General features: G+C 44.7%; 1 protein-coding gene across 1 annotated transcript in view; it reads left to right on the plus strand.

The window, feature by feature from the left end:
• The window catches only part of MAML2 (mastermind like transcriptional coactivator 2), a 220008-nt gene that overhangs the window by 140923 nt on the left and 54471 nt on the right, over positions 1-24614 (plus strand). Inside the window, exon 2 of the mRNA XM_074571138.1 lies at positions 7603-9060. Coding sequence (XP_074427239.1) covers positions 7603-9060 — 1458 coding nt within the window. The remainder of the gene's footprint in view (positions 1-7602; positions 9061-24614) is intronic.

Below are 24614 nucleotides of genomic sequence, written 5' to 3' on the forward strand. Positions count from 1 at the left end.
AAGCCTTCGCACAGCCAGTTTGGAAGTGATGCTAGGCAGAAAACCAGGACCAGACTGCTCTCAGCAGCCTTTCCTTAGGTGAAATCTGCTGCGCTATTGATCTCTAAAAGGCAAATCAAATAACAGCCGCCACATTTTTAAGGATTAGGAGCTTCCTGTGCAAGACAGTATGTGTTTTTAATACTTTAAGCTGACTTATGAAACTGGTAAACAATGTGGAGGGTAGTGTTGGATGACCTCTTTTACATGCCTGATCATCCTGTCAACATTTATAATGCATTTGATATTTCCTTCTCATCAGGATAGGATCAGTTAAGCAGTCGCGTTTCCCAAAGCTCAGGTTGCATTATGCTTTGTTCCACATTTCATGGTAATAAACGCTGACATAAATTTCTGTAGATTTCACATAAAGTGATTGTTAATTTATTCATGGTTGAAAAGGATCTTAAAAACAAAAAAAAAGAGAGGAAAGAAAAAAAAAAGAACAGAAAAGACTTCTCCAGAAGACAAATACACAGCTTGCAGGATAAGAAATACAGATCTTTCACGCCTATTTGTTTTGCACACAGTAATGACTGCTACATTCTGATTAGTAATCTTGACCTAGTTAAAGTGCTATTGTTTCTCTGTGTTCCTATTCTTCTAAAAGACTGTGGCTAGACATGATATTTTATAATCCATCAGATGTAAAATCTGCATAAAAAATATAATTATTGTGCTTCAGCAACTTGGACCAAAGCCCTGATGTTATATTTCTAGGCAGTACACTGTGAATAATATGGATGCTTTTTTAGGTTGGTATGTTCAGTTGGCAAGATACGTAATTTTTCCATAAGTGAAGGTAAATTGTGGGATTTTTAACATACTGATTACTATTCCAGCCTTGTTCCCAGCTAATGAGAATTAAGTGGGTACTTGTCAGCCAAGCAACATCCTTATTTGTTACTATAAATTCACTTTTAGTGGCACTTACTACAGTAAACAGGGAGAAAAACTTGTGTTACCTCTCAGTCAGCATTATTATTGATAGTGGCGCGTATGCCTAAGGATCAGCCAGAACTAGGACGCCAGTGCAAGAGGCCCTGGATAGACACCGAGTCTTTTCCCAGATCTTTTCTGGTCTTTGTGATCAGAAAGACAGGGATGGGTGGTGGGAAGGTTTGGGATGTGCAGAGAAAAATCCTCATGGCAGCAAACCTTGCTCCTGGTTAGCGGAGCAGTCTCAGGACCAATTAGCTAAATGGGAGAGGAGCGAGGCAGAGTGGAGGTGTGCTGGCTCGAGCTGCCACGTTCATCAGCAGCATGGGGCTGAAGGCACCTGCTCCTCCTCCTCACTGCTCAGAGAGAGCGGTTGGTCCCCTTCCTGCGGACACACTCAGAGCAGGTGGCATGTAGGAACATGAAGAAGAGGAGGCACCTGGAGCTGAGCCTGTGCAAACCAGGCTGGAGTGGGAAAACAGCATCTGCTACCCTTGCATAGCTCTTTGCAAGCGTGGTAGGACCACCTTGACCCCACCACGGTGCTGTGCGGTGCTGTGAGGACACACCAGCTCTCGGTGCTGCTCCCCATCGTTCCGGGTGCCCAGGGCCCCGTCTCTGTCACTCAGTCCTGCATGAAAAATTTATGTTGTTTTCCAGATCAGCATCATCCAGCAGATTGGACTTTCTGAGCTTGGAGTGCTAAAATCTCTCTGAAGACAACTGTCATGCTTGCATTCTCAGCCATGTCAGGTAGCAGTTGCAAATGAAGACAAAACATTAAAAATAAATACTCTCATGCTGTGCAGAGAAAATGTAGAGCAGAGGGGCTGGGGAGAGGTGCTCAGAAGAAGACCATGCTATTGAGATCTTCAGGAGAGACGTTAGGGTGAATCTGCTGCCCCAGGGTAGGGGGAAGAGCGGGAACAGACAGAGCTGCCAGATTTCAGGAGGTGTGTAGAAAGAGTGGTAATGGGAGCTCTTTTGCCTGTTCCTAAAAAGTGTGTCTGTAGTCAGAAACAGGCTCTGAGCGTGCATGTGTCATCACGGCGTTAGGACCTGTGATGGCCCTGGAGGTGGCAGCTCAGGGCAGTGGCCCTTCCTCATCCTTGTATCAGCCCCGGGGTGCTTCGGTGGCTCTGCAGCTGGCCATGGCGTGAGTACTGTGACCAGCGTGCCTGCTCGAAGGGGTGAGAAGACAAGGAGAGGGGCACCTCATCCTCCAGCGTGCTGAGGAGATGCCCGCGATGGGGGGGTTCTGCGCTGGTGAACCCCAAACCCTGCCTGGAGGGATGCTCCTCGGCTCAGCTCACCTCCGGGCACCGCGGGAGGTGGCACTGCAGAAGGCTGGCAGCAAACGCTGCAAACCACTGTTTTGGAAAGGAGAGCTGCTGTCATTCAGGATTGGGCCCTAAATCCCAGGGGTGGCTCGCTGGGCCCAGCCCGGGGATGTAAAAAGGTGCTTTCACAGCATAAATAAGAAGCAGCATTCAGCATGTTTTCCTCCTTTGGAATGAATTCTTTTTTTTTTTTTTTTTTTTTGGCCACTTTCATTGTTTGAATATTTTCTGTATTTTTCATGTAATTCTTTTACCCCTTCCCCTCCCCAGATACATGAAGGATTTTGTTCACAGTGCAGCCATAGATACGGTCAGCATGTATTGTGAGAAAGTCTAGGGAGTCCAAAAGGGACCTCCTAAAGTGGATCTGTCTGCTGCTTCTACATTAAAAGCATAAAATCCAAAGCTGCTTTTTTCACATCAGAAGTTATTACTCCACATGAATCGCTAACGCTGCTGTGCTGCCTGCTTCGCAAACAAACTGTGATAATCCCTTGGGGTTTAAGTTAGCAGAACATTACAAGTTTTGTCCCTGTTGTTCCACCACACGAGCTAAGAAAGCTGCAAACCTTAGTAGGAAAATGCGAGAGATGGGAGAACAAAGGTGGTAGGAGATCTTCCTTTCACGTCTTAAAACACTACATATTAGTAGAGACTAAAAACCATCACAATCTGATATTTTCTCCGTAGTTTGCTTGGAGCGTTTTGGTGTTTTGGTCCAATTTTAAGTGTCTGGCTACAAACATTTTGAGATGACAGTCGGGTGTGTTACTCACATCTCAGTACAAGGCCAAGGATGGGTTGCATTGGGAAATAAGGGGGTTTGAGATTTGCAAGCACTATGGAGATAGTTGGGCAAGTCAGAGGGACAAGCTGTGTTTCACTTGTCCTGAGAGCTGTGAAACTCCAGGCTGATGGATGGTTGACTGAGGACTTCTCTCAAGTGCTGTGCTCCTACGCATTCTTAAATTCTAGCAAATTGTAAAGGAAGCCCAACTGAAGAAGCTGCATGAAGTGCACAAAAAATAAGACTTTCAATGAAAGTGAAACCAGATAGTCCTTATTATTTCCTGCTGTCACAGACAAATTCTTTTCTTGGCCATTATGGACAGTCTTTGTGGAAAGGCATACAAGGCGAATGCACAGGGTTAATGTCAGAAACAGCTCAAAGGTGTCATAATAATATTGCTAAATATGGGTAGTTGGGGGAAAACAATCCGTAAAATTTCTCATTGACAAATTTTGCTTTTGCACCAAAGAAGTTGTTTCCATTTTCTGAAAAACCTTCTGAGCCAGAAAAAAAAAAAATCAACTTTCAGCAAAATCCTCTAGTTTTACATTTAGTAAAAAAAATCAACTAAAAGAAAGTGAAGCAAAAGCCTTTTTTTTTTTTTTTTTTGGCCAAAAGTGAGATTATTTGATACCAGATTTTGATGAGCCCTAATTATTGGCTTGGTGGAACTCCTGCTGATTTGGCCTGGTGTCAGGGAGCATTAGAGAAGAAGCTGCCCCTCATAAATCCCTTTTAAGACTCAGAATCTGTTTTAAATAGAAATTAATTGTTTCTCTGCACAGGACGTGGTGTCACACTGGGTCGTTTAGACCAAGTCAACTCTAGAGTTTTGCCCTCCGCTGAGCAGTTTGGCCAGTAACAGAATCACAGAATCGCAGAATCACAGAATGGTGGGAGTTGGAAGGGACCTCTGGAGATCATCTAGTCCAACCCCCTGCCTGAGCAGGGTCACCCAGAGCAGGTTGCACAGGAACGCATCCAGGTGGGTTTGGAATGTCTCCAGAGACGGAGACTCCACCACCTCCCTGGGCAGCCTGTGCCAGGGCTCTGCCACCCTCAAAGAAGTCTTTCCTCATGTTGAGATGGAATTTTCCATGTTCCAGCTTGTGCCCGTTGCCCCTTGTCCTGTCACCGGGCTCCACTGGAGTGCCCAGCTCCAGACACTGGAAGAGCCTGGCCCCGCTGACTCTTACAGACGTGATTTCCAGAGGCTTAGCCTGACCAGTGTTAGCTTCAGAAGAATGAATGCGTCCAGCACTCCCTGCCTGTGGGTGCGTGGACGCGTGCTGACTCACCAGAGCCCGCTCGGTGCAAGGGCTCACAATAACACGGGCTGCCAGGAAACGCGTGTGCTCTTTGATGGCTCACACGGCGCTTGCCCTCCTACCTGTGGGATGGAGCTGTGCATGGAGGGCTTCCTCCTCTCCCGCTTACTGTCAAGTCACTCGTTTCCCATCACAGAGCCTTTCAGTATTACGCAGTTCAAGCGGTGTGAGATGTGTAATCAGCGAGCCCGTTTGATCTGAGGAATGTGCCTGTGTGTTCATAGGAACTTTTGCTTTACGTTTACTGACCCAAATCAATCCCGGCTTGCAAATTGGAAGAGATGGAGCTTGAAATCTGGCAAGCTCTTTTTTTACCCTCTGAAGAGCCTGTGCTTTGCTCGGGGAAAAAGGGCTCGAGTACCGACTTTCAATCAGTAGTTGAAAAATGCCATTGCTGGAAAACTGCAAAGATTTGAGTGATCGAACCCTGACCCTTTCCCTTCAGAAAACAAAACAGGTGTAATGCTCAGGCAGCAGTGCCCCGTATAAGGCAGAGTTCATATGAAATAGCAAGATGGAGAGGCTTGTGATGGACACTACTCATCCCACTGGACAAACACAGACCGGTCCCTTGCGAGCATAAATTGACGCATAATCGGTAACAGCTTGGTGCAAGGAGGGAGAAAGGGCTTCATCCCTGTAGGCTGCTACGTCCTTCCCACGCCCTCGCCCTCCACATCCCTAACTCACGGGGGATGTGAAACCAGGACCTTTCCTGCAGCCTCAGTGAAGTCCCCCGAGAGTCCCCTGCACCTTTGCGGCCTCATTCACTCCCATGACTGTTTTAAGCTGGGGACATCTACTGACCAAGGTGTTGTCCGGATTCAGAGGCCAGTGCTTGCAAGGTTTTGGGGCGATGTGGCAAGCCAGCAGTTGTTACTTCTTCAGAAATGCATAGTGCCCTTTTTGGTGGGCACTTCAGCAGAGCAGATGTAATGAGACGAGGAGTCCTCCAGCCCACGTCGAGGGAGGGAGCGCTTGGTTAAGGGATGTGTCTGGAGGTGGTGGTGCTCTCCCTGGCTCTGCTGCTGATGTGCCCCTTGTCACCGGGCAAATCACTTCCCAGCTCCCCAGTGTCTGCTAGCAGCTAGTTCAAACGCAGAAGAGCAGCAGCTGCTACGCACAGTGCAGTGAGACACCTGTGTTCTTAATCGTGTCAGAAGGCCTCCTCTAGGTGCTCTGGAAATGCAAAGACATTTTAAACAGCTCCCTCTGCTTTAAAATGTCAAGCAAAAGCAAAATTAACTCAGAAAGGCATATTAACCACATAAAGCATATAGACACGCAGAGGATATATTATTCGTTATCTCTTCAGGCTTTCTGTCAGCAGCACATATGAAAGCAAAACATGCTGCCAAGTCATGTATTCTGATGACCTGGGGAGTTCCCCGTTTCCCAGGAAGATGAATCTGGGGGCACGAGAATGATTTCTAAAAAACACACTGACAGCGAAGATGATGATGGTAAACGGAAGTGCAGCTTACCGGGTTTTTTTTTGCAAAGGAAAGTACAGTGACTCATGTGTCAGAAGGAACACGCTAACCAGAGACAGTCTGTGCTTTTTGCAAGTGACCACCCAAATCTCCCACCCCGAGGACACCTAATGACAATTAGTTGTTCTTAAAGGCACAAGGTCTGCAGACATGTACAAATAGGCACCAACACGACTGCCCTTATGAAATGAAAACATTAACCTGTGATTCAAAAGCTCTCCTGGAAACTCAACTTGAGATACGAGATGAGATTTTCAGTGTCAGGAAGAGAAATCGCAAGCTTTCTTTTTAAGCGGTAAACTCAGTGACCTTCTGATGCGCAATAGAAAGGTAGGTGGGTACGGAGGAAATATATATTTGTCAGTTGAGTTTTTCCCAGCAACTCACTGGTATTGACTCCAGAGTAAAGGTGTTCACACCTGGAGTTACCTGGGAAAAGCTCTTGCCTATAGATAAGCCTGAAGTTGAGGGGAACAGGGGCCACAACAGAGTATTAGGTGTCCACAGGCGTCTGTACATGGAACAGCACGATACAAATAAAGTGATCTGAAGACCTTATAAATCATCCTTCCTCACTTGACTGGAAAATTAGGGTCCTCAGTGTTCTCTCAGCCCATCACAGTCTCACAAGGTGGCACGATTTGTACAAGCCCTGTTTTCTCGCTGGTGAACACTGGTGGTATTTGTCAGATGACATTGTCCTGTTGCCTCCAAGGCCAGTGCACTTCTGCCGGGGTAGGAATTTGTGTGTACAACCATGGCAGATAAGTATACGTCAGGTGGACAGGGCCATGAACCTCTTTTCCTTGGGTAGGCCCACAGGGCTTGTGCACAGATGAAAGTATCGCTGTAAATATTCAAGGAAAGGAAATAAAGAGTTACAATTCTCAGAGCAGTGTTGCATGCCCTGGGTGTTTTATAGCAGACGTTTTAGGACATAAACAATTAGGTCTTAATGTATTAATATACTTCTCTGGAATATAATCCAGCAGTGCATTATGGCCCAGACCCTTGGCTGACATAACCTGACATGGCTCCAGTGGCTTCATTTTCAGTTTTGAACAAGTTATCTTCTAACATCTTTAATTATACGCATCTCTGGCCCGTATAAACCTAAGTGAGATCGGGATGACTGGATCTCTTGTGTGCCATTAGAATGTCTTCTAGGACCTTTGGACTCTACAGCGGTCACAAATGGTCTTTTGGATCATATACCAGAATCATGAGAGTGAAATCCTGCAGCACTGGATAGGTAGAAGGGCAGATTTCATGACTGCATTAGTCTCTGCTGTCTGAAAATACTTTAGATCTGTCTGGCACAGTTAGATGGGTGCAAATCTGCAGCAAGTATGTCCTAGGCTTTGCCAGCTGCAGCTCTGGCCACCTCCCTCCACTCACACCCATGAGGGAAAGGGGGTCTGTGGAGGCAGTAGTGCCCAAAAAGTGCTGGTGGCTACAAGGACAGGGGTGGTGGTGACAGGGAGGTGTCTCACTTACAAGGTATTTTCCTGCATTTCTGTGTAGTTTCATTGACTGAGAAAGCCCAGAATAGCATTCTGTACTAAGCAATGCTTACTTGCCCGTTGACTTGCAAGATCAATCTATCAAATAAACTACAGATTGTTTCTTCGTTGTCATCTAATAATTGGGGGTTTTGTCTCTGCTTCTTTCAGCTCCAAGGCTCCTTGAAGAGAAAGTTGGTGGTAAATCTGTCGCCGGTCAACAACAAGAGGCCCAATGGTGTTTCAGAGAGCTCTTTCCTTGACATTAAGAGGATAAGAGTGGGTGATAATATCTCAGTGGGACAAGGTGGACAACATGTTAACAATTGCCAAAGCCAGTCAATGTCAGGAACTATGTCTGTGGGGCAAGGATCACAAAGAAAGGCCAGCAACCTAGCAAACAATACACATGCTAGTGGGAACGGCATGTTTAATATGGCTTTGAAAGAGGTAAAGAAAGAACCAGGGGAAACGATGTCCTGCAGCAAACACTTAGATAGCCAGACGTCCCATGAGAACATGTTTCCTAACAGATACGGGGAAGACTCGTGGGAACAAATGATGGATCTGGAGCTTCAAGAATTGTTTAATGAACTGACTAACATATCAGTGCCACCAATGAGTGATCTTGAGCTAGAGAATATGATAAATGCCACAATAAAACAAGATGAGCCATTCAACATTGACCTTGGGCAGCAAAGCCAGAGGGGCCCTGTGAGATCCCTGCAGATGGATAAGATGGTGATAAAGAGTGAATATGCACCAGGCATGAATCAGGCGCCTGTGGGCTCCCCACAGATGAGGCCTTCTTCTACAGGTCCAGCCTTCACTATGGCCACCGCTGCCATGTCCACCTCTTCACCCATCCCTTCGGTCCCTCAGAGTCAAACACAGGTATCGCAGGTTTCTTCTGCGTCCAGTCGGCCATTGCCTAACTGGCAGGAGGTCTCTCATGCACAGCAGCTCAAACAGATTGCAGCCAACCGGCAGCAGCATGCCTTGATTCAGCAGCAACAGCAGCAGCAGAACCAGACGGCCAGCTGGTCCACCTTGTCTCCATCAGGACCTTCCCCTGGACCCTTTGTGCAAGAGAAAATCCCCAGTCCTTCTTTTCGCCAGCAGCAGTTCAGCCCACAAAGCTCAGCAATGCTTGGGGTACCAGTGAATGGAAACCAGTCGAAAGGGATGAACAACTACGTTTATAAACCAACCACTCCCCAGAGCAATCCCATGGACATAATCATGCAACAGAAGCCTCAGGACCTCAACAGAAACTTTATCAACAGCGCTCAGCCACCACTAGAGCAGCATCATGGCAACACAAAGCCCTTGTTTCACTTTAACTCAGAGCAAACAAACCAGCAGATGCCTTCAGTTTTGGGTTCCCAAAACAAGCCTGCCCTTCTGCACTACACGCAGCAGGCACAGGGTTCAGCCCCTGTGCAACAGCCACAGCAACAGCAGCAGCAACAGCCGCCGCCGCAGCCTGCTCAGCCTCTCTCCAACCAGTCTCTTCAAAGGCCACCTAACGTACCCCTAGCAATGCAGCAAAAAATGATGCTTCAGAAAATGCAGCAGAGCCAGCAAATCTCAGGTTTGCAGTATCCAGTCTCTCAGCAGCATAGACAGGTAAGGCAAATTCCTCCTTCTTTGTTACAGAATCATTATGTCCTGAGTAATAAAAAGGCTTTTCCAGCCTGGCCTCATTCCTCCAGGAGATGTGTACTGGTGGCAGATAATGACCATCTCAGCGCATACTTCAGCAGAGCTGGTGATGGCACATTTAGCACCTATTCAGGTATATCGTGGATGCACATTTTTAAGAATTTCAAGAAAGACATATTCATAACACTTTGTTCTTAACGCAATGGAGTGAATATGTCCCTGATATATATTATGTAGATACTTGTCAGGAAGGTGAGACAGTAGGGTGGATGCAAGCTTATTTTGGACCCCTACGTTTTCTGGCTTACAAAAATTAAAGCTCTTTTGAATGGCAAAATTTTAATGAATTCCTGTGTTATCTTAGGTAACGTATTTTACAACGTTAATTTTTAGGCCATCGTTTTCCTGAGAGAGGGAGGGTTAGAAGATTCTGGTTTTACATACCTTTTGACTGACATGACAAAAATACTGTTTGCACATTTGTTATCTGTTTGGCAAAGGAAAACTAAGACTTATCTGTGAGCTTTGTAAACACCCATCACACTTCTGGGAATATTCTGTGGATAGAATAAGTGCTTAGACGTGAAGGTGAAGGTTGCCGCAGATACGTCTACAGTTACATACCGCATGGCCAGCTCCCACTGTGTTATCATGAGACGGGGCTCTGAGACGATTGGTCGTTGTAGCTCAGTTGTGCTGTGCCAGGTTACTGTGCGCCAGGATCCCAAGTTTCAGGCCTGCCAATCAAAGTTGGAATTTGTAACCTGACTGTACCCCAGAAACTGGAAACCAGGTGCAAAACAAAAAAACATATTTGACCTTGGGAGGTTTAAGCCACTCCGGGGAGTTTTGGTGGAACTTAGGTTCAACACATTTGAGGGTGTGGAATGGCAATATAGGTGTGGAGATCGTGTGTGGATATGAAAAACAGCTATAAGGTACTACTGACAAGTGGAAGCCTAAGTCTTCCATGAAGTCCCAGAGAAGCAGCATTGCGAATGAGTCATTCAGAGCTGGAGCTTCTTCGCCAAACTGTTTGTTGAACAGTCTGACGCTTTTAAAAAAAGTAAAGTAAATGTACTTGTATGCATGGACAACTTTCTCCTTTTAACTCTTTTAAATTCCCTGACCAAATAACCATGACTTTCGTCAATGGAAAATCCCTTAGCAGGAGGTACCACGTGAAACATTTAGGCATCTTTGGGTGGGGAGACGTTGCTTTGTTGGAAGATGCTGGAGAACGAGTGGCAGCAGGAAGCAATCCCAGCTTTGTTGCTTTACAGGAGGTCTCTGCTGGCTGTTCCTCTCCTTCGTGGGCCACTGTGTGCTCACTTCTTAGGCGCATTTCCCCATTCTCTTAATAGACTGGCAGGCAGATGAATTTTAACAGTTCCTTCATTCAGCCATGATGAAGCTTCCAGCAATCTGTCAGCACAGGGGAGACAAGCAGGACTTTTGCAAACCCTACTATTTTTCTGAAAAAAATATGCAAGGTCACATTCTGGAAAGGAATAAAAACACTGAGAGCAACCCTGCTTGAGGCAATGTTAGGTCCTTGCTCTGTGTCCTTCTGGGCTGCTGCTCAGGGAGGCAAGCCAACAAGATGGTACTTGGCAACATGGCCATAGTGGTACTTGCAAGATTTATCGTAAGTGTAGTGGGATCTCTCACCTGTGCAGCCACAAGATCTTTTGACTTAGGGAATTTGTCCTAAGTGAACTTTGCCGAGTGCCAAGCTTTAGATATTACACCAAAGAAGGAGTTTTGCCTATCGTCACAGACTTCTGCAAGTAGCTTCCCAAAGTTTCTTGTCATCTGACCGCTTTCCACAGTTATGTCTGCAGGACGTGGCTACCTCACCCACAGCACAGCTGGGAAGCTTAGAAGCTTTGTAGACATAGATTGCGGGGCTTTTGTAGTAAGAATATTGTTTTTCTAAGCTCTAGAGAGATAACTGTATTTTTTTAGGGAACCTTAGCAGTTGTTCCAAAGTTCTGCTGAAGTTCAGAAAATCAGGTAGGTCTCTCTGAGTAGAGTATTCTGTAGCTGCTGGAACGACATTTAGAAATAGAATTGGTCCATAAATGGCAGAGTTTTTGAAAGGTTTGAACATTACTGTTCACCTGGCAATATTTATGAGTTCTGTGGACTCCTTTAGCACCTGCCTGCACAGCTGCAAGAGCCCACCAACCCCTTGGTCAGGGCTTGCTTGCCCCATAGGTCCTGTCTGAAGGAGGAGACACCACTAGTATCTTCCAATAAAGACAACAAATATCAAAGCCACCTCATGGCTCAGCTCCACTGATTTTCGCAATGGGGACATCACCTTATTTAGGCCACACAGTCTTCCTTCCTGGAGGATCATCTCCCACCTCTGAGGATTCCTACACATCATTAACAGTAATGGATGATTAATTACTAGCATTTACTAATTAGCTTCACAATTAATATTTATTTTATTCATGCCCTATTTCTACATGAGGAATCAAGGTTGATTCTGTTGGCATCATCCAACTCCTCAGATCATTATAATGGTGGACTATAAGGACCACCTCAGTACTGTCTGTGATGCTTTGTAGCTGGAAATGTGAGTGCACATTCATAAAGAGCTGCTGTGACATCAGATAACACTGACTGGAACACTATAAATTCGTATTTTTAGCTGAACCGGCTCACCCTCTGGATTTTTACTCCGCAAGCTTTAAGATCCAAAAAAAGCATTTGAACTTGACTTTATCAGCCCAAGCTTGCTAACTGGCAATGTAAGGCTTATAATTTCTCTGCTTGTCACATTCACTTTGTGTCAAAATGGAGTGAACTTGTAGTGGGATTTGCTAATTAGATGTCTTTTGCCTCCAGGGAAAAGTCATAAAAATGATGGAAATCGTCTTGGTTTCCTGGAAGGTTGATCTGAATGAAGGTTTTGTTTTGTGTCTCTGTTTTACTCTCCGTTGTTGTGGGAAAGATTCACCTTTCCATTGTCTATCAGGATGCAACATATGCACAGTCATGAAAAAACTCTTAGAAATTCAACACTGTCTTTGTTTAGGGAATAATCAGAAGCTCCAGACTCTGCACAGGTTTAATCAGGTTTGCAATACTTACACAGAACCTGGGCTTAAGCGGGGAAAATCTGTAACTGGGCTTGGGTAGAAGTTTGAAGTCTAACTTTCTCCTTGTGAAGAAACGTTGTCCAGTCAATGAAAGATGCTTCTGACTTAAGGTTTTTCAACAAAAAAAATGACATTTTTAACTAGTCTAAGAATTTCTGCGCGTATTTTTAAAGTTTTTTGACAGGCTATAAGACTTGTTCAATAAGATCCATCAGTCTTCTGTCAAGAAGTCAGAAAAAAAAGAAAAAAAAAAGCTTTTATGTATTAAATAAAATATTACTCATCCCCTTCTGGTTTTGACCTAAAGCCAAATTAAACTCAGAAGTTTCAAACTGACTTCTCCAAATTTTTTAATTCAAATGCATTTACTCAATGAAGGGGAGAAAAGAAGGCTGAGCTCATGAGAACGGGAACCCTAATGGAGCAAGGCCACTCTATCAGCTACGTGTGGGCACGTGCCCTATTTAGTCACGGCTTTGGGGACAAGGGTAACACAAGGGATCGCGAGAGCTTCAGCCCGCACTTTACATGAAGAAGCAGTGCTCCTTATCTTTAAGGCTCTGGAAGCGTCAATGGTGTCTATGTAGTTACAACCCACAACAGAGTTTCCCCGTGCAGAGCTCAGGGCCTTGTTAGTCCTTGTTCCTTTATAATTGCTTTGAGGATGGGATCGTTTTCTCTTTTTTCTTTTTTCTCTTTTTTTTTTTTTCAAGAACTCAGGAATGTAGTGTGATTAGTTGCAGTTTGGGGTTTTTTTTTGCCCTTACTTGCCCTAATTGGAGCACGCCTTAGATCATTTTCTTCATCAGATCTTAACAGGCTCCTTTTAAATCCAACTAGACTCCTTTCCTACCGAATACTGAGCAATCCCTTCTCCAGTACCTGCTCCAAGCATGAATGTCCCATACGTGCCTCTTGCCTCATGCTCTCCCACAAGGCTTTGTATTTTGCAGCATGTGGCCAATGGCTTCATGACCCAGGGACATGGCATGGCTGGCTTTGGCTGGGGAGAGACCACTCAGAGGAGCTCCAGGTGCTGAGGTGACTCCCTCTTGCAGGCCCCCTCCATTGCACCAGCCCTTCGAATGCCCAGAAAATCAGTGTTTAACCGATATATATGCACCGCTCTTAAATATCTCCAAGGGATAGACGTGGTATTTCAACTAACCTGGCAGCTCCGCAGAGATGCTGAGACAGATTCTCCTCTCATTTTCTCCAGCGTAAACCCAGGGTAATTTCATTTATTTTCAGGAGAGCATAATTGGACTTACGGCAGTATAGTACGCAGCAGGATATGGCCTTCTACCTTTTTTTTTAAAGCACGGGCACCATACGGATTTAATAAGAAGAGTATGTTAAACTGTCAGATTGTTAGAGTGCTGTGCGAGGAAGAAGCACCAGGAGCAAAAGATCTAATGGCTTTTTTGAAAGTGCAGATAGAAAAACTCTTGTTATCGTTCACTGCTGAGTGATAACTTACGCTTCTAATTTAGCCTCCAAAATTTCTCAAAGAAAATGCGGCTTCTTTGGATGATTCATATCAAAACAGTATTTTCCTAGACCTTTGTGTTCACCACTAAAGAAGAAAAGAAAAGCACATTCTGGTGAGGCAGCCTCTCTGTTTTCAAGTGTGAAGGAATTATTTTGCAAATATTTGTGAAATGAAGAGAGAAAATCTAGAGTGGCTTGTGGTAATTGGTACAAACCAGGACTTAAATTTGACTTAGATCATAAATAACAACGATTCCAGGCCTTTGGAATCTGCAATAATAGAAACTGTTCCATAGTGTAAGAAAATAACAATGTGACCTTTCTTTCAATGCCCGCTATAAAAATAATATTTGGATGACAGCTTTTCTTGATAGCTCCATTTTGGTCGCATTCCTTCATGCAAGGGCTTCTGAATTAAATATTCTGGATAAAAACTTGAGTGTGTCCCAATAAACACCATTGACGGCAGGGTCATAGCTGATTTATGAACATGAAACCAGAGAGATAATGTCCTAAGTTTCTGTATTGTCATGGTGGACAGTTGTCTTGGTAGTATCTTGTATCATTCACGCTTAGTTTGCTGAATGAAATTTACAGACAATCACACTGTGGATGGTCAGTCCCTGCGGACATTGTTATTCAAAGGCTCAGAGACACTGCCAGTTCCATAAGGTTTCTTGAACTCTTTGCATAAAGTATTTACACTGGTAGAATAGCAGACTATTAGCCACTTAGGCCAAATGCTTCTGGGTTTGGGGATTTGGGATGTAGCTGAGATAGTCCCCGTTGTCTCATTTGGACTGCTTTTTGAAGGTACTTCCATGAAGATACCAATAAAAATCATCATTGCACTTGCCTGGATGAGTTCTTTGCTTAGTATCAATACACTTGAAGTCTTATTTATTATTTATTAGCATTGTGAAAGTGCCTGGGTGGTCCATTGATGAGGCAAAATGTCATTCTGTGAAGAACTGTATAAACTTGGATTAAAAATGGCCTCTGCCTCCTCTGTAAGAATCAAGGAAAAGATGAGTTTTATAGAAGGAATTTGAAGGATATCAGCTTCTACCCATCTGCACGTCCAGAGATGTTGATTTGAGGACTGCGGTGATCCAGGAGGCACTTCATGAGCCAGTCAGTTACCTTGGCTGTGGGGAAAAAAATGCGGTTGGAGACAGGAGGCACAGTAAGGGTGCCAGTTGCTTCAGTCCTCTGATTTTACTTCCCTGCCACCTTGAAGACATGGACTAGGATGGGGAAGCAGAGGGAAAGCCAAGGTGCCTGGTGCATATGTAGGAGAACATGGTGGTGGCTGCAAGGAAGAAAGGGCAGGTGAGAAGATCTGCAGTGCTGGTGGCTGAGTTTACAGTTTACAGACCTAGGGTGTTGAGGTAGATTAGGAAACCATCACCAAAGACAGGACACGAGTTTGTGCTTATTAGATTAACTGGAAAGGAGGTGTAACAGGACAACACTGGGACGAGGAACTGTGAAGACGCAAAGCTGACCAGGAGGAAAGGGGCCAGAGATGTTTCGGGTCTGGTTCTCTGCTACTAAGCAAGTTAGTCTGTCTTGACCCTGTGATCTTGTCAATACGGGCGGGATATCCATAAGGACTTCTTACCTGGTTGAAGTGAGGATTTCTGCTATTGCTGCGTGTGCATCTGAGGCCAGAGTCAAGCCCTGAGTCAACTTCCTGCAGGGATTTTGGAAAGGCAGCCTGGAAAAACAATATAATTCCACAGCCATTTGGAGCTGGCATGGTGAAAAACCCTTTCCTGTAAGTTTTTGCTTGTTTGTAGGCAATTTATGAATACCTCAAGAAGTCAAGGAACAAAAAAATTTTAACAAGCCCCAGCTCCCATTTCACTCCCCAAAGTCTTCCTATTATTTTAATTCCCTGAAGTTCTCAAGAGCAAGTCCCAGTAATTTGTCTCTCTAAGGGTTCAAAATGAAGGAATATTATAATGGCAAATATTTGTTCCTCCACTCATCCGCTTTTACTGCTGGTGGGTTTATGATGGAGACCTGCCCCAGGCCACAGATGACTGTCATTAAGACAGCAACAGACATAGTAATATTCCTTTAATGTGAGTTTTCACGGGTGAATTTACCATTTGTATGTGATGGTGATCCAGAAAATCAGCCAGATGCTCCAATAGAACTAATCCAGAACCATCTGCCTGCTTCATTTGCTGCATGCCCGTTTCTGGTAATGTACACACGTGGTGTAAGAGACGGCTTTTGCCCTGAAGAATTTATAATCTAAATATGCAAGCCAGCCAAACCTTGAGAGGAAGGAAATGTTACTGTATATTTTATATATTATTATATATTTTGGGCAAGAGAGAAGGCAGGTCTCATCCAAAGCTATTACTATCAATCCACTGGAGTCGTGGACGTAAGTAACACATTACCATTGCAGAGAAATCCTCTGGCAGAGTCTGGAGTTGAATTAGACCCAGTGTCAGTCTCAGAGACACCACCCTTATGTCCCAGAAGAGTGTCTGAACCTGTCACTCCCCCCGACAGCTCATCTTGACCTGACTGCCCTCTGCCCTTGGTCTGTCTTCTCTATAGACCCAACATCCACAGCTCCGAGCCTTCACAGCCTGCACAGGTCCCCAGAGGAGACCTCTAGAGCACTTAAAACAGCATTTGGTGCCTCGTTTTCTCTCTGTATCTCTAGATTGATGGCAAACAGCCCATCGAGGTGCACCCAGCAGCTTGCCAACTTTCCAAGGGGCCTTTGAGACACCCGTGCATGGGTGGACATGCCCCGGCTATGCCTGAGACTCTGTTTGCCACCTTGTCTGTGGGAAAGGAGTGGGGTCTTGAGAGTAGCCTCACACCACATTGAACAGGCCAGCTGTGTTGATTTCATGTCATCTCTTCACAAAGCGTCCTCACTTCTCTGTCCTCTCTGACAATGCTCTTGCCGTCAGGCCCCAGCTGGAATTTAGAGAGGGGCTGTGCCCAAGGGGATGGTCCCTCTGAAAAGCCAAGAGCCTTTCAGAGTCTTTTAATAAGTAATCCTTATCCTTGATGTAGCCGTGGAAATATAAGTTGAGCGATTTTCCAATTTCATAGGAAAAGGTGAGGATTTATGTGAGGTCCACATCATATCGTGAATGAGTAGAAAGCACAGAAGTCAGGTAAAAGGGGGAATAATCATCCCTCTTCTTCATACCAGTTTTCTGTATTTAGTGTTAACCCTCTAAACCTCCTCTGCAACCAGGGAGGAAGACACAGCTCAGAGTACCTAAACCAGACACAACGTGGGGCATAACCTCGCTGCAGGAGAGTCTCAGCATCCATGAGAGTCCAACAACATCCAGCTGTGCTGCTCTGCCTGCAAGACACACGCAGACTGAAACTACAGGGCCTTGAATTGCATGCAAATGTGGCAAAGGAAAGGGAGGACAAGGTGCTTTGGACACTCTCAGGCGAGGTTTCACAGGCTGGCAGAGCTGATTTAAAGCGTAGGAGCTTCAGAAAAGGGCAAGGAGTCCCCCCCCCACCCCAGGCCCATGCCCACTCCTTCCTCTGGCACCAGCTCTGACACTTGTCTGAGCTCTCACAAAACTTGCAGAAAACAATCCTTTTCCTCTCTGTGCTGGTTTTCTGCTCTTTTAGTGACTTCCTCCAGCTTGTGGGGTCAGACAAAGCCAACACTGGCACAAGGGAAGTGGCAGGAGCACATAGCTGGAGGAAAGACGTGGAGATGGGATCGCTCCTGCCAGCAGCAGCAAGTTGTTAAACTCAATTCAGGTGGCTGGTGCTGGAGAGCCTCAGCTACTGGGGTGGCTGGAGAGGGAGTGGAAGGTGGACAACTGACTGCAAGAGGGAGCCTGTGTGTGTGAGGACACGAACTGAGGGCAGGAGAGAGTCAGGGAGCAGAAAGGTTACTGCAAGGGAAGGGAACAGCCAGGTGGGACTGGATCCAGAGTAGGACAAATGTGATGGGGTGGACAGAGATGGGGGAGGAGGTGGTGAAGGAGTGAAGTGCAGGGTCTGAGGGTAGGAAGAAGCCTGGAAGGCAGTAATGCAGAATGCAGACCGGGTTTGGGTGAGGGAGTACGATTGGCGGCTCAGGAGGAGGAAGCCGAGAGTGCGTCTGGGTGCGGGCAGAGAAGGGCAGGGGATCCGAGGGTGGGAGATAGTGTGGGTGGAAATGGAGCAGAACAGGAGCACGGGGGACAAGCACCTATGGTCTTTGCAAAGGGGAGTGTGGAAGATTAAAACTAGCTTAAAAACTAACTGTTTCTGTATCCTATGCCAGGAATAAGTGAAGGGGCATAAGGGGCTTGTTGTCCAGTAGTTCCCAAAGCGTCTGCAGGAATTCTTCAGGACAGGGCAGGAAATGCAGCTTTCCAGACCTGCCTTACTCTGAGCCCTTCAAATTGCCAGCTGAAAGGACATACTACATGTTTCAGTCTGTGTTATTCATCCTGACAGTCTCCGTCAGTCAGGGAGACAGAATAAGCAGCATATTTGTCCCACTGGAAAAAAATGAATACATCCTGTTCTCTGGTTTTTTTCCTTCAGGGGACCCTACAGCTCTTCTGCCATCCCTGGCTGCAAGTGTAGCCATTGAATAGCCAACGTGTGTAGAATAGAGTGGAATAGAGTGGAATAGAGTGGAATAGAATAGAATAGAATAGAATAGAATAGAATAGAATAGAATAGAATAGAATAGAATAGAATAGAAGAATAGACTATTTCAGTTGGAAGGGACCTACAACAATTGTCCAGTCCAACTGCCTGACCAATTCAGGGCTGACGAAGTTAAAGCACATTATTGAGGGCATTGTCCAAACGCCTCTTAAACACTGACAGCCTTGGGGCATTGACCATCTCTCTAGGAAGCCTGTTTCAGGGCTTGAAATTTCTTCCTGCCTTGCAGAAGAGGCACATGAGGAAGAATGATGGAGATTGAATGGTTCTCTCGGGCCTTCATAAGAAGCTTTGTGGTACGCCTTTGTTGAAAAGTTCCCCCTGGTTGACTGATACCAAAAAACTTACAATGACCAAAGTGTGAAAATGAAGATGGTATTTCTGTGGAACCAGTTTGTTCTGTAACCTGTAAGAAGGAGAGAGACTCTGCGGGCTTTCCGTAATTCTGTGAAGATGGGTTAGATGTACTCCCACAGCCTTTTATTTTTCCAGTCCTTTCTATAATTTGCAGTGGTTGCAAGCCGGGCCACAGCCTGGATCCAAGTGTGTGATGTATGACTAAAGGATTTAGTGCTTTGGTTCTGGTTAGAAGAGCATCCAGCTTTATCCATTGCAGAACTAGACTTCTCCGAATGGCTGTAAACTGCAATCCCAGCTGAAGCAGGCTTCGCTGGGGTGACTCCAGTCTTGTCTGGTTTCAGCTAGAATGGAAAAAAAAAGAAAAGAATAGCTTTTTTTTTTTTTTTCCTACTGGAACTGGCAAAAGACATGGGAAGACATAGGGATTAGCAGAAGTATTGAGAGCTTCACAACCTAAGTGCAAAACAGAGTGGGAGGAGGGAGGGTGGGAATGAGTTCTGGCTATCCATCCTTAATCCAAAGCTGCCTGCTCCTTCCCAGGCTATACTTCACTGTCATACACTTGCAAATTCGCTCCAGGAATGAAAACAGACTAACTTTAAGCTTGTTCCCAAAGCTGCAAATTTGTCCCTGCTGGGTGTTAATTTAACTGCTTCCAGGGCACCAGGATGTCTACTAGTGTTCGCTTTTCTTTCTTTCTTCTTTTTTTTTTCGCACATCTGGTGTTGTGAAAACTTCCAGGGCACCACACAGAAGAGTGATGAACTGACCATTTTTAACCCTTTCTGCAGCACCCCAAGTAAGAACCTGCCTGTCTCTCTCTCTCCAGTGTTTTCTCCCTATAGCGGAGTCCATGGGCCTCGTTATGCGTGGGATCCACAAGCTCTAAAGTGGGTCTTATGAGCATTTCACAGGCTGAAAACTGAGCCTTCCTTCAGCTCCATCATCCTGTTTTTCCTGTGAACAAACCTGGCTAAACAGTAATAACTGGACCTCAAAAATTTCCAGCAGGAAGAAACAGGTTTGGGGCAGGGTGTATTTTTTTCCAAAATATTTCTTTTTTCCTTTTGCTTTTATCTGGTGTTGCCACTTCCCAGCAGGGTGGACATTCAGCGCAGTAATTTTGCTCATATTATGGCAAGCTATGGCCTTTTCCTGTTGGTTTTTGATTGTTGCATTTGTTCTTTAATGGCTGCATTAACTGTTTATCTGCTGCATCAACTGAAGCAGAGAAAATTCAAAACAATCTGGGCGTCTCATTTCCAGTTATAGCTGTTGTACTTTACCTGTACTTTCTCCACTTTGTTTGCTTTCTGTCAAACGAGTTGTTTGCATGACCAGCTCACTTGTTTCTCTGACATATTCCAACTGGCTTTTTTTTTTGTCTTTGGCCAGGGTTTCCTAAAAAAAGCCAAAGGTATTTGAAACCCAGATTCCTCTTCCGTTTTGGCTGGTTGTGCAATGGCATAAGGAGGGTGCAAAGTCTTCCTTTGCTGTCTTCCTCTCAGCCCTATCATTACTTTTAATCATCGTACTTCCACCCCAGTGACTGTCCCTTCTCAGCCCTGGTTCCTGTTCAACACCGACTCTGGGGAGCTGAAACACCATGGAGAAACATCTCACAGCCCCATGGGCTGCTGAACACAGCAAGAAAGCAGCAGTATCCATCACACTGATGCAGGACACCCAAATGTGCCACAGTCCTTGATCTTGGTGTCTTCTCTTCTTCATGTAGGGTTTTCACTGCTGAGTTTTATTTTTAAAAGAAGTAAATAACTCTCCATCCACAAATTACAGGCCTCTGGTAAACATGAAATCTACTTCATGGTCTAAGTACAGCTGTGTTGTCAAAATCTTGTTTTGAATTCAAAGTGCTATTAAGGGTGGCCTTTTTCAGAAGCAGCACATCTCTGTGGGCCAAGCTCCGGGGCCCCAGGAAGCGTTGGAGCAGTTCTTCAGAAGGGTTTTCCATAGCCATATATATATATATATACACTGCATTAAAAAAACAAAAAATCTTCAGATTTTTAGTCCTCCTGAAATGCTTTCTGGAGCATTGGACTCACCACCTGAAAATACTAATGAAATTTGGTTTGTGGAGATACAATCATTCATCTCCCTATTAAGCCTGAGCTTTTTAAAGTCAGGCTTATAGCCAAATTATTTGTGCAGATCTAGAGAATGTCAGTCCAAAAACCATATAGCTTTAACATATCCACCCCTGTTTTTCTTCTGACAAGTTTTCCAACCAGTGCACCTAGTAACCACCTTTGAAATTGGCCATAAGTAAACTTAGGCTGGAAATTAGCAGCACATTCCCAGCAATTGAAGAAATCACTTGGCTTTCCCAGTGACAGTCCGGGTGGCCAAAAACCTAACTGCTTTTAAGATAAAATTTGGAATAAATGTTAGATGATATGTGATAGCAAGGCACTCCGTTTAAAAATGGAATCCCTTTCTACTCCTCTGCTTTCAAAACAAAATACTCCTCTGGCTGTCGCCTCATGTGGGCCTTTCTTTGAAGGAACCAAGTGGGGAACTGTGTAGGCCACTACTAAGCAAGGTGGAGTAGATGGCATGGCTGGGGACACCAGATAGACTTACAGACATTTAATTGTAGCATTCACTTAAATATATGGTCTACTGTTGTTATGAGCTCTGAGGAGCTCATAACTGTCTTACTCCCAAAGAATCCAAAGCAAATCGAAAGCTAGTCAGTTGGTGCAGGAATTGTATATACATTTGCACATGAATCATTAATTAAAGTCAAGCTGTGGAAAAAATTAAAAAGGCTAAAAGACCTTTGGACGTTTGTGTGAAGATCACTGCCCTTGATACCAGGGAATATAGAAATGCTTGGACCGTTTGCTCAAACAGGCACAATGTTAATGAATCATTTTAATCACCTTCATTATAGTCTTTCAAAGAGAGGAGACTACTGTGCAAAACCAAGCCTGACAAAAGCAACATAGAAAACCCAGAGGCAATTGTGAAGCTGCTAATCAGATAACTTTGTCTGGATATTTACATTTGAGCCTATGGATCTGGACAACATAGTACGTTACTCCCAGGGCAAGAAGCAAGCGAATGGCTGCTGCGCCGTGTCCTCTCAAATGACGTTTTCAAGGTGCCTCTTGGTCTCCTGCCTCCCCCCCGGTAAATATTGGGGGTAGTCTTTATAATGCCTTTCCCAAATTTTCCTTTCATCGCTGGTCTTTTTGTGGCAACAAAACAGTGCAGGAGCTGGAATTATGCTATAAATTTTAGTGAACAGAAAAGATGTAGAATGCCCGGATTTTGCGTTATTTTAGCCACACGAATGCTACAAGCAAAAACTAAACCAAGTTAAGTTCACGCACAAATATCAGTAGGAACACTGAGATAGCAGTGATAGCAGAAGTAATGAAATTATGTAATATATGCTAATTGTTTTCTACACACTAATTCATCCATAAAGCTTCTGTGAAGTCAGTAACTATTAACTGTTCTGTGAAGGTTAAAAATTGAAGACGGTGAGCGTAACGCTTTTTTTGTAACACAGCTGGGGAAGTTAAAGCATTTACAAATACGCGTGGTGCCTCTAAACAGGTGTCTTGGTACAAAGTGACCGAATCAAGGAGAGGCGAAGGAGATCAGTGCTTGTGAAAAAGGCCATCTATTTAGATGAATAAGTACAGCTTTAGTTTTAGTCTCCAAAATAGGGTCGGCTTCAGAATTAGCATAAACTTTGCAGTTTTTCTAAATTTTTCAAATTAAAATTTTTTGACCAAGCACTCCCCCGTCAAAAATTCAGATAGGCAAAGATTCCTGCAAATGTCAATGACTATTTTCAGGAAACTTCCTTTTAAAGATTTAGAGGTTTCAGCAACCAATGCGGTCAGAATTTAATTTCATTAATATTTAAATATATATAGTTTAAACCAGTTTAAAAATTCAGGGGTTTGCGTTCCATGCTGAGGGAGGCTGTAGGTGTCAATACTTGTGTGTGATCAAAATGAGCTCACGTACGCTAGAGTAGCATCTTAAGACTTCAGAAAATGGCAAATAGGTGCAAGGTAAGATCTACGCTTTCAAACGTAGGTCACAGGCGAAATTGATTTCACACCAGGACGTCTGAATTTGCATCTCAACTACTTTATACATATCCATTTACGCAGAAGGCAAATATATTTTCATGTGTGACGATGCAGAGGGCAATGCTGTCCTTACTGAAATAGTAATCAAAATATTGTTCATAATTGCTATATTACATAAACAACAGGGGAAAAAAAGGTACAATCAAATATTTTAAGTTTCAAAATAATGCTTTCAAAGATTAGAAAAGCAGGTTTTTATTCCCCATGCAGACTCCTTCTTGTCCATCAGTTCAGAGTATTACTAAGTCCTGTGAGAAACACAGGACAAGTGCTGCAGGGAACAAGAAGGAGACGAAGTCTGCACTCACCTGAAATGCCCTCACCATGGTTGTTCCAAACGGCAAAGTGAACGGCAGGAGTCACTGTGGTGGAAGTGGGGAGCACACACACACGGAGACACACACATATGTATAGACACACGTACAGGATAATGCCACCGTACCACTGGGTGTTTGCATCCCAAACACCACCTGCAACCTGCACATCCGTCTCAGGCAACGCATGGAAGCAGCTTCCCGATAATTAATCTGAGACTTTTCAGGCAACAAGAAGGTATGGAGAGGAGATATAGATAGAGATCATGAATGACATGGGGAAGATGAATAGGGGAGAATTAATCAGTGTTTCACCTAGCAGGAAAGTTGTAGACACCTAATGAAATTGTCAGGCAGCAAAACAAGCAAGAGGAAGGCGCCTTACCTAGCTAATACCAGGGAACACTTTCTGTGGGCATCTCTGCTGCACAACATTGTGGATACCAACAGTAGGCACGGATTCAAAGTCGAGGTTGGGAAAATTCAGGAGAAATATTTGTCAGGGGCAGCCAAATACCATGATGTAGGTGCAAAGTTGCACTCAGAAAAATCCCTAAATGGCAGAAACCAGAAGATACATTGGAGACAGGCTCTGCATCTAGTGGCTGTGTTCCTATAGTCCATCTCTGAACGTCTCCCCTTGGTCCCTCTGACCACTGTCACACACACTTCTGTCTGGTGCCACAGAAATAACTCCGCCTGATTGTGGCAGAAAAGGTTATTAATACAAAGAATGCCAGAAATGGTGCCTGGGAGTTCAGCTTAGCCATGTCTCCCCCACTGAAGTTTAGTACCACCTAACCTACCAGCTCCTCACTGCAGCAGTATTTTTGCCCGTTGACTCATCTCCAGTTGATCTGGTCCATTTTGGCCAAGCAGCCCCAGGGCTTGTGAAAGTGGATCTACTGTTTGCTTTTCAGCTGTGAGAGCAGGCACAACGATGTGACCGTGAGCCATGCCTCTTGGAAACGTGTTTTTTTAAAGATGGCGGCTTTGGGAGAGCTTAGCATCCCCCAGCAGTTTCTGCTGCCATTTGTGCTCCTCCTGTTGCTGCCTTCAAGACGGGTTTAATGACTGCTTTCACAGGGTGGCAGAACTGTCCCGAGGAACGCAAGCAATGGAAGGGAAATGGTGATTTTCAGCCATTTAAAAACTGATCCAAACTGGAATGGCATTTCATGGGGAAGCCAAAAGCAATAGTATCAAGGTACTAGTCTCGCTCACTTCCAAAGGCTTCTTGCAAAAAATGAAGGAAAGTCATTTTCTAAACTAATTATTGCAGGAACCCTTTCAAGCAGAGACTAAAACCCCCGTAATATCAATGCCTGCTTTTCGCATTACGTTCAAAAGACTTCTGCTGATTACTGGGGTGATCTCTGGAAATAGTGGCAGCGATCCTTGTTTACTCCTCCCTGCTATTGCAAGTT

The sequence above is a fragment of the Larus michahellis genome, chromosome 1, assembly GCF_964199755.1.
Source record: "Larus michahellis chromosome 1, bLarMic1.1, whole genome shotgun sequence".
NCBI lineage: Eukaryota > Metazoa > Chordata > Aves > Charadriiformes > Laridae > Larus > Larus michahellis.